This window comes from Macrotis lagotis, chromosome 1 (genome assembly GCF_037893015.1).
Source record: "Macrotis lagotis isolate mMagLag1 chromosome 1, bilby.v1.9.chrom.fasta, whole genome shotgun sequence".
In the NCBI taxonomy this organism is placed as follows: domain Eukaryota; kingdom Metazoa; phylum Chordata; class Mammalia; order Peramelemorphia; family Peramelidae; genus Macrotis; species Macrotis lagotis.
In genome coordinates, this window is record NC_133658.1 from 642,986,289 (window position 1) to 642,999,331 (window position 13,043).

Consider the following 13,043-nt stretch of genomic DNA (forward strand, 5'->3'; position numbering starts at 1 on the left):
AGCTGTATATGATCTTTATAATTCATTTCAGTTCTGACATTCAACTTCAGTACCATTTAATTCAAACCTGCTGTGTTTGAGTTACTGGGCTAGTCAGCTGGAGATGGTTTGTCTTTCATTCTCAAAGAAGACCTCAACATCAGGGGGCTGATGCTATGACAGGCACATGAATTGGATTTGAATGAGAGGGGAGCTGTGCTAAGTCACCAGCCTCACTTTCTCTCCAGTGCCATCTGGGTCCAATGGCCAGATAAGAATCAGGACAAATGGAGATGGCTACTGGACTCAAATGACTCTGGAGGAGAAAGTGAGGCTGGTGACTTAGCATAGCACCCCCTCACAAATCCAATTCTTGTGCTTGTATGGTCTTCTTTGAGAATGAAGGACAAAAGTCATTGTCACCAAAATACAAAAAATAACAACTGAACTACAACAACTTTCAAAGTAATTTTAGTGGGGGAAGCCACTAATAGGGGATTCCTGATAGGCTTCTTTTGAGTTGAACATTGGAGAAAGCTAGGAATTCTATGAAACTATAGTGATGAGATGGTGCATCCCAAGCATGGGACAGCCTGGGCAAAGGTACAGAGATGGAGGATGGAACAACAAGGAGCCCAGTGAAGCTGAAACAGAGCAAATGAGGAAGAGTAATAGACTTGAAAAGATAGATTGAATACAGATTCTGAAGGGCCAACTTGGAGGAATTTTTAATGTATCTGAAAGAGAAGTATTCTTTAAACACACACACTTATTATGTACTTGATAGTTACCATCAAACATGAAAATTTGTATTTATGAGCAAGGATAGAGAAAGGGGATCTTATATGCAACCTTGAGTCTATCATGTGAAGCTTTAGGTTTTTTCTTTTTGTTTGTTTTTTTAGGTAATTGGGTTAAGTGACTTGGTTCACACAACTAGTAAATGTCTGAGACTAGATTTGAATGGAGGTCTTCCTGACCTCAAGGTCTGGTGCTCTATCCAACTGCTCTGTCTAGTTTGGTTTTTAAAATTAAACATCAGCCTTAACATGGAAGAAATAGCATTACCAACTTTTCTGTACCCTTCTGAACTTTCTTCTCCTGTGTATTTTTATTAATGTTTCATTAATTTTTTTTCTTTTTTTGGAACATCACTATCATCCTCCCTTAAAGCACTACCCCTCCCCTAATAAAGGCTATCTCTAATTACTGTCAACTCTGAAAATACATGACGAAAAAGGCCCATAAAGGTTATAGGCAAAAAGACTTCTTTATTCTGTTAGAGAAGGGAAACTAGATTCATGTCACAGGGTCTTTGATACCAAGAAGACCCACTGCAGTGAGTCTGATCCTTGATATATTATAGTAGTGGCTATTCACTGCATTGTAGCTGTGGCCATCTGCCAAAAGGTGAGAAGCATGTTTTATCAAATTATCTTCCAGCTTTAAGACTGATCATTGCAATGACCAAAGTTTACAAGATTTTCAAAGCTGTACTTTACAATGTTGTAACTATAAATTCTTCTGCTTTTTCTGTTCACTTCCCTCTACTTCAATTCATAGGAGTCTTAAGGTTTCTTGGATAAATTCATCCAAGAGGGTGATTTAGGAGTATCACTTGGACAGAGTTGTGGAGGAGAGACTGGAGAAGGAAGTGATTCTAAGGTCTAGGATCTCCTGTCTGAATACTTATGTCTCTGGGCCATTGGGGGAATCTTGTTGGGTGGAAAGGGATTAGGATTGGAAGAGTCACCTATGACTTGGATAAAAATAGAGGGTAATATTACTTTCTTCTTTTGCTTTTTTGCAGGTAACCATGGCCAATTTCTACTCTACTGGAGTAGGCCCTTTGAAGCCCGCTCTTCTGATTTACCCTTCAGGTTAAGATCTCAAGATAAGATGGTTCCTCATTGCCTTGACTCTCCTTCCCATCCACTTAAAGACCTCCAATTCTTTTTACTCAACTAGCTTGCTCTGCCCTTGTCTCTCTATACCTAGTTCTTGCTATTTTAGCATCTATTTCTTCAAATTCCATCTTTCTGGTTCATCATTCTATCAGTCCTTTATTCCTTCCCCCATTACACTATTTCTTTTCCTCCCTTTTTCTAACTTTCTCTTTGTCTGTACTATCATCTCTCCATTTTCTCTCTCATACCCATGCTTGAGTCCTTTACCTTTAATTTGATTGAGGATGAAAAACTTCAGACTATTTGTCTCACCCTTCTCTGTTCTTAGGACTTTCATCCGACGCCAAGGAAGTTCTGTGGGTGGTACAGTTCCCCCAGGGAAGCATAGGCAGATGTTCCAAAGCCTTCCAGCTACAGGTAAGTTATTAGTGAGAGATCAGTTTTTAGGAGTCTATTCTGGTTGTGCTACAAAAGAAGGTTGTATTGTTAATAACATCTAGCTATCCATCCATCTACCTGCCCACCCAGTCATGCAATAAAATGACTATTTGCAATGCTCTCTGTGGGATACGATGGAGCATAAAACATGGTGCCTTCTATGAGAACCTCCACTTTGAGAGAGTAAGTGACATGTAAACAAATAAAAATAATGCAAATAATACAAAGCTGAATTTGACAATACCTTGAGAGTAGTATAAACAAAGTGCTATGTGACTAATCTGCCTTAAATAAACATTTCTCTTCTAGACTAAAAGCCCTCAATGCAATTCCTACTAATGCAAAACCTCTACCTGGGCCTTCATGTTAGTCCATGTTTATTTGGGATCTCCTGTCCTCACTAGAGGCAGCCTTGTGTAGTGGATGGAAGCTAGACTTGGAGTTCCTAAGAAATGGGTTCAAATCTGCCACTGACATAAATTAGCTATTGACCATGGGCAAGTCATTTGATCTCTCAGTGATCCAGGCAACTTTCCAAACTTATAAATTACTGATAAGTTGCCAATCTGCATCAGTCACAGTCATACATAGACAAATATTTTATTTAACAAATGTAAAGACTTGAAATTTTGGGGCGGCTAGGTGGTGCTGTGAATAGAACAAGGCCCTAGAGTCAGGAGTACCTGAGTTCAAATCCAGACTCAGACACTTAATAATTATCTGTGTGGCCTTGGGCAAGCCACTTAACCCCATTTGCCTTGCAAAAACCTAAAAAAAAAAAGACTTGAAATTTTGGAATAAAAATTCATTATTTGGTAAAAATTGTTGGGAAACCTGGGAAGCAGTATGGCAGAAACTGGGCATAGACCAATATCTTACACCATTTACCACGATAAGATCAAAATAGATACATGACCTAAATATAAAGTGAGATTTTACAAAACAAATAAGCTATTTTGTTTATTATAAACACCCAAATTAATTATAAAGGACTTAAGAAGAAAGGTGCTATCTGAATCCAGAGAAGGGACTGATAAATAGAAGTTTGTGTAGAATAATTTTACTTATATGTTAAATTTACTTATTCGTGTCTGATGGTAGCTATCTCTAGGGCAGGAGGTGAAGGGGAGGAAAGCTAAACAAAATAAATTTACATGATAACTTTGTTGTATATTTGAAAGGAATAACAAGTTGTGCACAATAGATTTGCAGTTTCATATACAATCTTCTTTTTTATTATACTATGTTTTATTCCATAAATTTAAAATTAAAAAGTAATGTGTAGAGGCAGCTAGGTGGTGCAGTGGATAGAAGAACTGGTCCTGGAGTCAGGAGTACCTGAGTTCAAATCCTGCCTCAGACACTTAATAATTGCCTTGCAAAAACTTAAAAAAAAAGCAATTTTTTTTTCAATGTTTATTATACAATGTTTGTTTTATTTCATAAATTTAAAATGAAAAAGCAATAATAATTATCAAATGGTATGCACAACACCATTCTAGACCCAGGACATCTTAGACTCCTGATTGATTCTCTACCCCCCCCCCCCATGCCCCTCTTAACGGATCTTGGAGTTTTGATAATCTCTCTAGTTTTTGCTTCCCCTCTAACTCCTGGGTCCCTCAAGCCCTTCATTGATCACCCTGAATCTTCTTTCAAGTTTTCAAGATTCTCTCACCTGGTCCAAATACCTGCCCTGACTTCTCAGGGCTGTACTGAACACCCCTCCTGATTCCCCATGGCCCCTTCTCTCCAGGTTCCCTAGTGCTTATTCTATTTTTTCCTGGCCATCTTTTCCCCTGTGTCTTCACCAGAATCAGTCCATCGGTACCGCCGAAGCTTGGCTGAGTGGTTCATTCGATTACCACGGGAGGAACGCCAGTTTGGGCCAACATTTTCCCTGGACACAGTCCATGTGGACCCCGTAATCCGTGAAAGCACACCGGATGAGCTCTTGCGCCCACCTGCTGAACCCACCCTGGCACACCCACTTCCTCCTGTGGAGTTCCATCCACTGGCTCTGCCCCAGCTCTTTGACCCTGATGCATGTGGGCGACGGGTACAGACAGTGGTGTTGTATGGAACAGTGGGTACAGGCAAGAGCACTCTTGTTAGGAAAATGGTACTGGACTGGTGTCATGGGCGGCTGCCCAGCTTTGAACTGGTCATTCCTTTCTCCTGTGAGGACCTGTCTGCCCCAGGTCCCACACCCATCTCCCTGTACCAAATGGTAACTCGCCGATACCCACATCTGAAAGAAGTGCTGCCTCTGCTGGACCAGGCTGGACCTCGTCTTCTATTTGTCCTCCATGGCATGGAGCGGCTCAACCTGGACTTCCGGATGGAGAGCACAGGACTTCATGGTGATCCTGAAGTGCCTGCGGTACCCACCACCATCATTGTTAATCTGCTGCGCAAGTTCATGTTGCCTGAGGTAAGCGGTAACCACCATTCCATTGTTCAAGTACCACAGCCCTTAGGTGCACACATCTTATTTCATCACTGTCCTCTACCTCCAATCTTTGTGCTTTCTCTGCATTTTCCTCTCATAATAATCTAACCTCATATCATCTATGATTTCCTCTCTCTTTCCTCTTTCTTATCCTACTTTTTCCTGGGCACATCCAGTTCACTCTTCCTTTCTGGCACTTTCTGTATAGAGTCCTTTGAACCAGGGACTTTACAGAAAATAGAGAAGATAAGGGATGAATGATGATATATATATATACATATATATATATATATATATATATATATATATATATATATATTTAAGCATTTTTTTCTTCTTCCTTCTCACTTCCTCCACCCCCTCTACCTCCCATGGGGGGAAAAAAACCCTTGTAACAAATATACTTAATCAAGTAGAAGAAATTCCCATTTTGACCATATCCAGAAATGTATATATCTTGTTTTACCTCTTGAACCCATGACCTTTTGGTGCTACATATGTTGTTCTGCATTTTTTCTAATTTAACCAAGGCATTTGATGTTTTGTACAAGGGAAGAAAGGAATTTCACCTTGTACTCAGCCATATGTAGGCTGATGGTTAGACTGAGCCAGAGAAAAGAGTGGAAAGATAAATTCATCCAGTGCTTGGGTAGAGGGAAGTATAGTTAATTGGCCCTAGTGATCAAGTTGGGATTGAAACGTTCTGGGAACAAGTACTGAAATTTCAGTATGTGTTTTCCAGTGTTTTGCCTAGAAACAGCCTTCTTTCTCATGGGAATGCATTTTTCCATAATTTCTTCAGATTATCAAGACCTACTCTACCTATAGACCTTTAGAGCAATGTCAAGCTTTCTGAAGCCTAACAGAAGAGGAGATCTAGGGTCTTAATTCCAAAATGTTTTCACAATCTTTTTACATTTTGCTGTTTCCTATTATATTGCAATGACCTTAGGCAAACTTTCTCTTTGAATTGCACTTTCATCGTCTTTAAATGAGGCATTTGCTTTAAGGAGGCCTAGGCTTTATGGTCTAATGGTTGAAGGAACTTTTGAGGTCTTAGGAAATAGAATGAAAAGGTAAATTAACTTAATAGCTAAATTCCATAGTCATTCCTCTGTCCCTCTGCCCTCTCTTCAGGCTAGCATCCTGGTGACTACTCGGGCCTCTGCCGTTGGCCGCATCCCTAGCAAGTATGTGGGTCGCTATGGGGAGATCTGTGGCTTCTCTGACACCAACCTCCAGAAACTATACTTCCAGCTCCGCCTCAACCAACCTGACTGTGGAAACAGTACAAATGGAGTAGGCACCCTGGTTACCCCAGCTCAGAGGGACAACCTGGTAGAAATGCTTTCCCGAAATCTGGAGGGACACCACCAGATTTCTGCTGCCTGCTTTTTGCCTTCCTACTGCTGGCTGGTATGTGCTACCTTGTATTTCCTTCATGTACCCACACCTGTTGGACAGACCCTGACTGGCATCTACACCAGCTTCCTGAGACTCAACTTTAGTGGGGAGATACTAGATAGCACCGATCCCTCTCGGACATCACTGATGGCCTATGCTGCCCGCACTATGGGTAAACTGGCCTATGATGGTGTGGCATCTCGAAAAACCTACTTCTCTGAGAAGGATGTCCGAGAATGTCTAGAGTCTGGCATGAAGACAGAAGAAGAGTTTCGGTTATTGCACGTCTTCCGCCGAGATGCTCTGCGATTTTTCTTGGCACCTTGTGTGGAATCAGGAAAACATGGCACCTTTGTGTTCACAGTGCCTGCCATGCAAGAGTACCTGGCTGCCCTATATATTGTGTTAGGTGAGCGCAAGACAGCCTGGCAACGAGTGGGCAAGGAGGTGGTAGAACTGGTGGGCCGAGTTGGTGAAGATGTTAGCTTGGTGCTGAGTATTATAACCAAGCTGCTGCCCCTTCGGGTGTTGCCCCTGCTTTTCAACTTACTCAAGGTAATAGCTCTGTCCTCCCATCATACCTCTCTTGCTCTCTGTATTAGGATCCTATCCTCATATCCTATTCTTCAGGGAATAGTACTCTAGGCAGGCTTGATTTCCTGGGGAAATAGGGGGTTGAAAGGGAAGAATAGAAAGGAGAGAAGACCCCCCTAAATATTTTATAACAGTTGTGTCTATCACCTAGAAAAACTGAATTTGAATTCGTTTTCTCCCCCAATTCTATAAGACACCCTCTCTTCTCACAGCTATACTCTAATATTGGTCTCATTCTCTAGCAGACCTTCTCCAATCAGGAGTGGAAAAATGCAGTTTTTCACCATGATAACTGACTTTGACAAAGTTGATGGCTATTTAAAAGTAGCCCCAAGGATATTTAATTAAGAAACAGAGGATCTTGATTCTAGCTCCAACATGGCAGCTGGGAGGAAGCTAAACAAGTCACTTCCTTACTGAAACCCCAGCTTCCTCAGAAGTAAAATGAAGAGGCTGAACTGAGGTCCCTTTTAGCTGTAAATGGTCATAGATCATTTCCGAGTAGAATCCTAGCTTCAAAGGGACCCTGGGCATATGGAAAAAAGTAGAAGGGAACAATATTACTGGGAAAGAAGGATTGGAAGGTGAGGCAGGAGAGGTTTTGATTCAGTTTGACAAAGTAAAGGTGGCCTGGTGAGAATTCCATAACTTCTATAAATAGGAATAATGTGAAATCTGAGAGTTTTTCACCTAGGAGGAAAATTGTGCTAGGATGGTAGTAGAAGGGATTGAGAGTAGACTTTAGGAGGGACTAGCTTCCAACAGCACCCTTTTCCCCTGAAATCAATGAACAAATATATCTATGTAGATGATATGAAGTATAAGTTATGTTTTCTTCCTTGAAGGCACTTATGATTTAGTTGGGTACAGAGGACATTTAAGTCAAATGACTACTTATACAGTATAGAACAATTTATTGAAAACTATCAGAGATGCAGAAACCATTTCTATTCTCCTAAAGCTTGCTGTTATAATCAAGGAGAGAGATATTCACAGATATTTCATAGGGTCATAAGAATAGTATAAGCAAAATGCTTTTTTTTTTTACTAATGTTCCTTAAATATATCCTTTATCATGTCACTCCCTGGATTGATCAAGTCATTCCCTTGAGTGAGTCAGTGGTTCCCCCATAGACATCAAGCCACATCTCTCTGCATTGTCTTCATGTACAGAGAAGAAAAGACTAAAGGGAATAAATATTTGAGGAATTCTTCTGTGCTGACCTCAGAGGGCACTATTCACAAGAAGGTAGAGTAGATGGAGCAGAGAGGTAGCTAATAGCACTATAAAAAGAAAAAACCTGGAGGAGATTAGAACTTTTAAAAAATTAAATGGGTTCTACCTCAGTATTAACAACAGCAACTAATGATAGTTAGCATGTTATAGAGCACTTTAAGATTTGCAAAGCACTTTACTATCATTAACTCATTTATCCTCACAACAACCCTTGGAAGTAGGTGCTATTATTTATTCTACCTGTTTTATAGATACAGACACAGAAATCCCAGAGGCAGACCAAGTTAATTGGCATCCCAGTGTCACACTATTGATAAGTGCCTGAGGTTGGGTCTGAGCTCAGGAAGTCTTGACCTATCTATGTTCCAGTGTTCTATCTACTATCTCACTCAGTAAACAGTAAATGCTTCATCTCTGGAGGTTTGAAAGCTGAGGCCACTTTTAGGGGACATGATTTGAGTTTTGGGGATACTCCAACTATGAGCTTCTGGAGTTGTCACTAGTACAGCAGTTAAAGTCACCAATGCAGTGAAGGGCAGAGTTTGACTTGCTCAAAGGATACAAGTAGTAAGGGATAAAGCTGGGATTTGAACCCAAATTTTCATAATTTTTAGACTATTTTTCTTCCCGCTACACAGATAGCACAAAATAATACAAAAGACAAAGTTGATGCATGAGTAGGTACAAAAGAAAACATGTAGGTGGGAAGCTAAATAACAGCATAAAATAAAATATAATATAAACAAGATGTTATGAAGTGACTCATGATAGAGTGCAGAATTAATCTGAACAAGGAGTTCAGAGAAGGGAGGGAGAGATGTTGAGTGGCTGGAGAAGGCTTTACTGGGCATGATGGCCATCCCCATGCTTCTCTTTTCAGGTTGTGCCTCCGGTGTTTGGACGGTGGGTAGGCAAAAGTCGGGAAGCAGTTGCCCAGGCCATGGTCCTGGAGATGTTTCGGGAGGAGGACTACTACAATGATGATGTGCTGGACCAGCTGGGGGCCAGTATCCTGGGAGTAGAGGGTCCGCGGCGTCATCCTGATGAGCCCCCCGATGATGAGGTTTTTGAACTCTTCCCCATGTTCATGGGAGGACTGCTTTCTTCCCGGAATCGTGTTGTACTGGCTCAGCTGGGCTGTCCTATCAAGAACATGGATGCCCTGGAAAATGCCCAGGCCATCAAAAAGAAGCTGGTGAAGTTGGGCCGTCAAGGCCTGCCTCCTTCAGAGCTTCTGGATCACCTTTTCTTTCACTATGAGTTTCAGAACCAGCACTTTTCGGCTGAGGTGCTTAGCTCCCTGCGTCAGCTCAACTTGGCAGGTGTGCGTATGACGCCTCTTAAGTGCTCTGTGGTGGCATCAGTTCTGGGCAGTGGTACACATTCCCTGGATGAAGTCAACCTGGCCTCCTGCCAGTTGGACCCTGCTGGACTGCGCACACTCATGCCTGTCTTCTTGCGTGCCCGGAAGCTTGGGTGAGAAACCACTATGGTTCCTTGGCACTACTCAACTTGGCAGAGAATTTCCAGGCAAGAGGAGAGAATTCAGTAATAGGGGATGAAGGGAAGAAAAAAATTGTAACTGCTTGGGTTCAAATCTTGTTTCTATGATTTATTACCTCTATGACCTCTGTCAAGTCATTTTTTCTCTCACATCTGTAAAATGAGGATGTTGGCCTGGATGATCTCTAAGATACCTTTCAGATGACTGAGATTATTGAGGATGAGGGTAGGAAAGATGGAAGAAAATCTTAGGAAGAAATATTAAATATTAAAGAAGCAGAGGAGTGAAAGCTAAACTGGAGAAATCTGACTAACTGAGGAAAGGAGAATAGGATGGGAGGAAATGTGAGATAGAATACTGAAGAACTGGAGTGATGGGTAAAGTAAGTCCTATCACTCATTATACTCCCCACTCCTCTTCCTTCCTTCCTCCTCACATTCTTTGGGGCCCCTTTCTCTGTTTTAGCCTGCAGTTGAATAGTCTGGGCCCTGAAGCCTGCAAGGACATCCGAGACCTTCTTCTGCATAACCAGTGCCAAGTCACTACCCTTCGGTGAGTGTGATGAGATCTACTAAGAGGGTATGGGAAGACTGGCTTTCTCTGGGCCCTGTTTCCTGTCCCTTTCCTGTCAATTCCTTGAGGATAGGAACTTTGTCAATTTTCTCTAGATATTTATTAAACCCTTAATAGGGACTGTGTGCTGTGTACAAGGAATATTTGTAAATCACAATTTGTTTAGCCATTCCCCAATTGATGGGTATCACTCCGTTTCCAATTCTTTGCCTCTACAAAAAGAGCTCCTATAGATATTTTTGTACCTGTGGGTTTTTTTTTACTCTTTTTCATGATCTTTTTGGGATACAGAGCTAGTATTGCTGGATCAAAGGGTATGTATAGTTTTATTGCCCTTCGGACATAGTTCTAAATTGCTCTCCAGAAGGGTTGAATTAGTTCGCAACTCCATCAACAATGCATTAGTGTCTCAGTTTTCTCACATCCCCTCCAACATTGATCATTTTCCCTTTTAATCATATTGACTAATCTGATAGTAACCTCAGAGTTGTTTTAATTTGCTTTTCTGTTATCCATAATAAATTAGAGCTATTTGACTATAGATAACTTTAATTTCTTCATCTGAGAATTGCCTTTTCATATCCTTTAATCATTTATCAATTGAGGAATGACTTGTATTCTTATAAATTTAACTTAGTTCTCTATATATTTTAGAAATGAGTCCTTTTTTTTAGAAATACTAGTTGTAAAAATTGTTTCCCAACTTACTGCTATCCTTTTAATTGGTTGCATTGGTTTTATTTGTACAAAATCTTTTCAATTCAATGTAATTAGAATTATCCATTATGCATTTTATAATATTCTCTATCTCTTCTTTGGTCATAAACTGCTCCCTTTTCCATAGATCTGATAGGTAAACTACTCCTTGTTCTCCTGATTAGCTTATTATATCACCTTTTATATATAAATCCTGTACTCATTTCAAACTTCTTTTGGTATAGGATGTGAGATGTTGGTCTATGCCTAGTTTCTGCCGTATTATCTTCTAATTTTCATCAAAGAATGAGTTCATATTTCAGAAGCTGGAATCTTTGGGTTTATTAAACAGCAGATTACTAGATTCATTTACCAGTGGGTTTTTTTTTTTTTGGTTTTTGCAAGGCAAATGGGGTTAAGTGGCTTGACCAAGGCCACACTGCTAGGTAATTATTAAGTGTCTGAGGCTGGATTTGAACTCAGGTACTCCTGACTCCAGGACTGGTGCTCTATCCACTGTGCCACCTAGTGGCCCCTACCACTGTTTCTTTTGTACTTTATTCCACTGATCCAGCACTCTATTTCTTAGCCAATACCAGATAGAGAAGGTGTCATCTTAAAGTGGAAACTGGTGCTAAAAAAAAGACTGAGGGTCATGTAATATGGTGGGTGGATTGAGTGAAATGACTAAGGAAATAAAGGTTCAATCTTCTGAGTCAATTGATTTATGGATCAATGCATGTCAATTACATCATAAATCAAGACCAAGCATCCTCAGGTTGGTCCTAGACCACAAATACAGAGGGAGACAGATTTTTATGCATTAAAAGAAACCAATTAGCAGAATATATACCAGGATACAAGATTAGATAATCTTATTTTTTATTGAAGGACAGATTAAGGTTTTGAGTTGAGTGGGGGAGAACAAACAGAAGCAATTTCCTGAAATCAGAAAAAGAGGTGTCCCATTCCTCCCTCCCCAAAGTGTCCATATTCAATATGGGACCAGTTTTCAGGTAAGATTTATGGCTACTTGAGTTGTAATTTGTGAGTCCTTAATTAAGGGTCTCTATGCAACAGGTAGAGGTAGTCCAGCCAATCATGGAGTAATCTCTAGCTGCTAGACTTTGTTTCTAATATATAGAAATGCTGATGATGTGATTTCGCTAAAGTTGTAATTATTTCAATTATTTTTTAGTTGATTCTCTAGGATTTCTAACACCAACATAACATCTAATAGAGTAATAGTTTTGTTTCCTCATTGCCTATTCTAATTCCTTCAATTTCTTTTTCTTTTCTTAGTACTCAGGCTAATATTTCCAGTATAATACTGAATAATAGTTGTGATAATGGGCATCCTTGTTTCATCCCTGAAATTTTTGGGAAGGTCTCTAGCTATCCCCATACAGATAGTACTTGTTGATGGTTTAGATACTACTTATCATTTCAAGGAAAGCTCCATTTCTCCCCTATGTTCTCTAGTATTTTTAATAGAAATGCAGTGCTGTATTTTGTCAAATGCTCTTTATGTACCTATTGAGATAATCATATGATTTCTATTGATTTTGTTATTGATATAGTCAATTATGCTAATAGTTTTCTTAATATTAAACCAGTCCTGTGTTCCTGGTGGCCATAGGGTACCCTAGGCTTTATTGCAGTTTTATCCTAGGATAAATTGATGTAATCTCTTTGCTAATTTTTTATTTAAAGTATTTGTATCAATAGTCATTAAGGAAACTGATCTATAATTTTCTTTTTTGGTTTTGGCTCTTCTTTCTTTAGATATCAACACCATGTGTGTCATAAAAGGAATTTGGTAGGTTGCCTTCTTAACCCATTTTTCCAAATAGTTTTTTGGTATTGGAATTAATTATTCTTTAAATTTGGTAGAATTTACTTGTAAATCTATCTGACCCTGGATTATTTTTCTTAGGGAGTTCATTGATGACTTTTTCAATTTCTTTTTTCTAAATTAGGATTATTTAAGAATTTTTTTTCTCCTGCTAATCTGGGCAATTTAGATTCTCAGATTTATTGACAAATAGTTGGGTAATAATATAGCTTCTAATGATTACTTTAATTTCCTCTTCATTGATGGTGAATTCACCTTTTTCAGTTTTTTATACTAGTAATATGGTTTCTTCCTTCTTTTTCTTAAACAAATTAACCAAAGGTTTATCTATTTTATTGGCTTTTCCTATAAAACCAGTTCTAAGTTTTATTTATTATTTCAATTGTTTTCTTTTGATTTAATAA

General features: G+C 39.6%; 1 protein-coding gene across 2 annotated transcripts in view; it reads left to right on the forward strand.

The window, feature by feature from the left end:
* The window catches only part of NLRX1 (NLR family member X1), a 30,868-nt gene that overhangs the window by 2,065 nt on the left and 15,760 nt on the right, over nucleotides 1-13,043 (forward strand). For both annotated transcript variants that reach the window (XM_074215240.1, XM_074215239.1), the window contains exons 3-8: nucleotides 1,790-1,859; nucleotides 2,215-2,303; nucleotides 4,139-4,758; nucleotides 5,914-6,735; nucleotides 8,892-9,487; nucleotides 9,981-10,067. In XM_074215240.1, coding sequence (XP_074071341.1) covers nucleotides 1,790-1,859; nucleotides 2,215-2,303; nucleotides 4,139-4,758; nucleotides 5,914-6,735; nucleotides 8,892-9,487; nucleotides 9,981-10,067 — 2,284 coding nt within the window. The remainder of the gene's footprint in view (nucleotides 1-1,789; nucleotides 1,860-2,214; nucleotides 2,304-4,138; nucleotides 4,759-5,913; nucleotides 6,736-8,891; nucleotides 9,488-9,980; nucleotides 10,068-13,043) is intronic.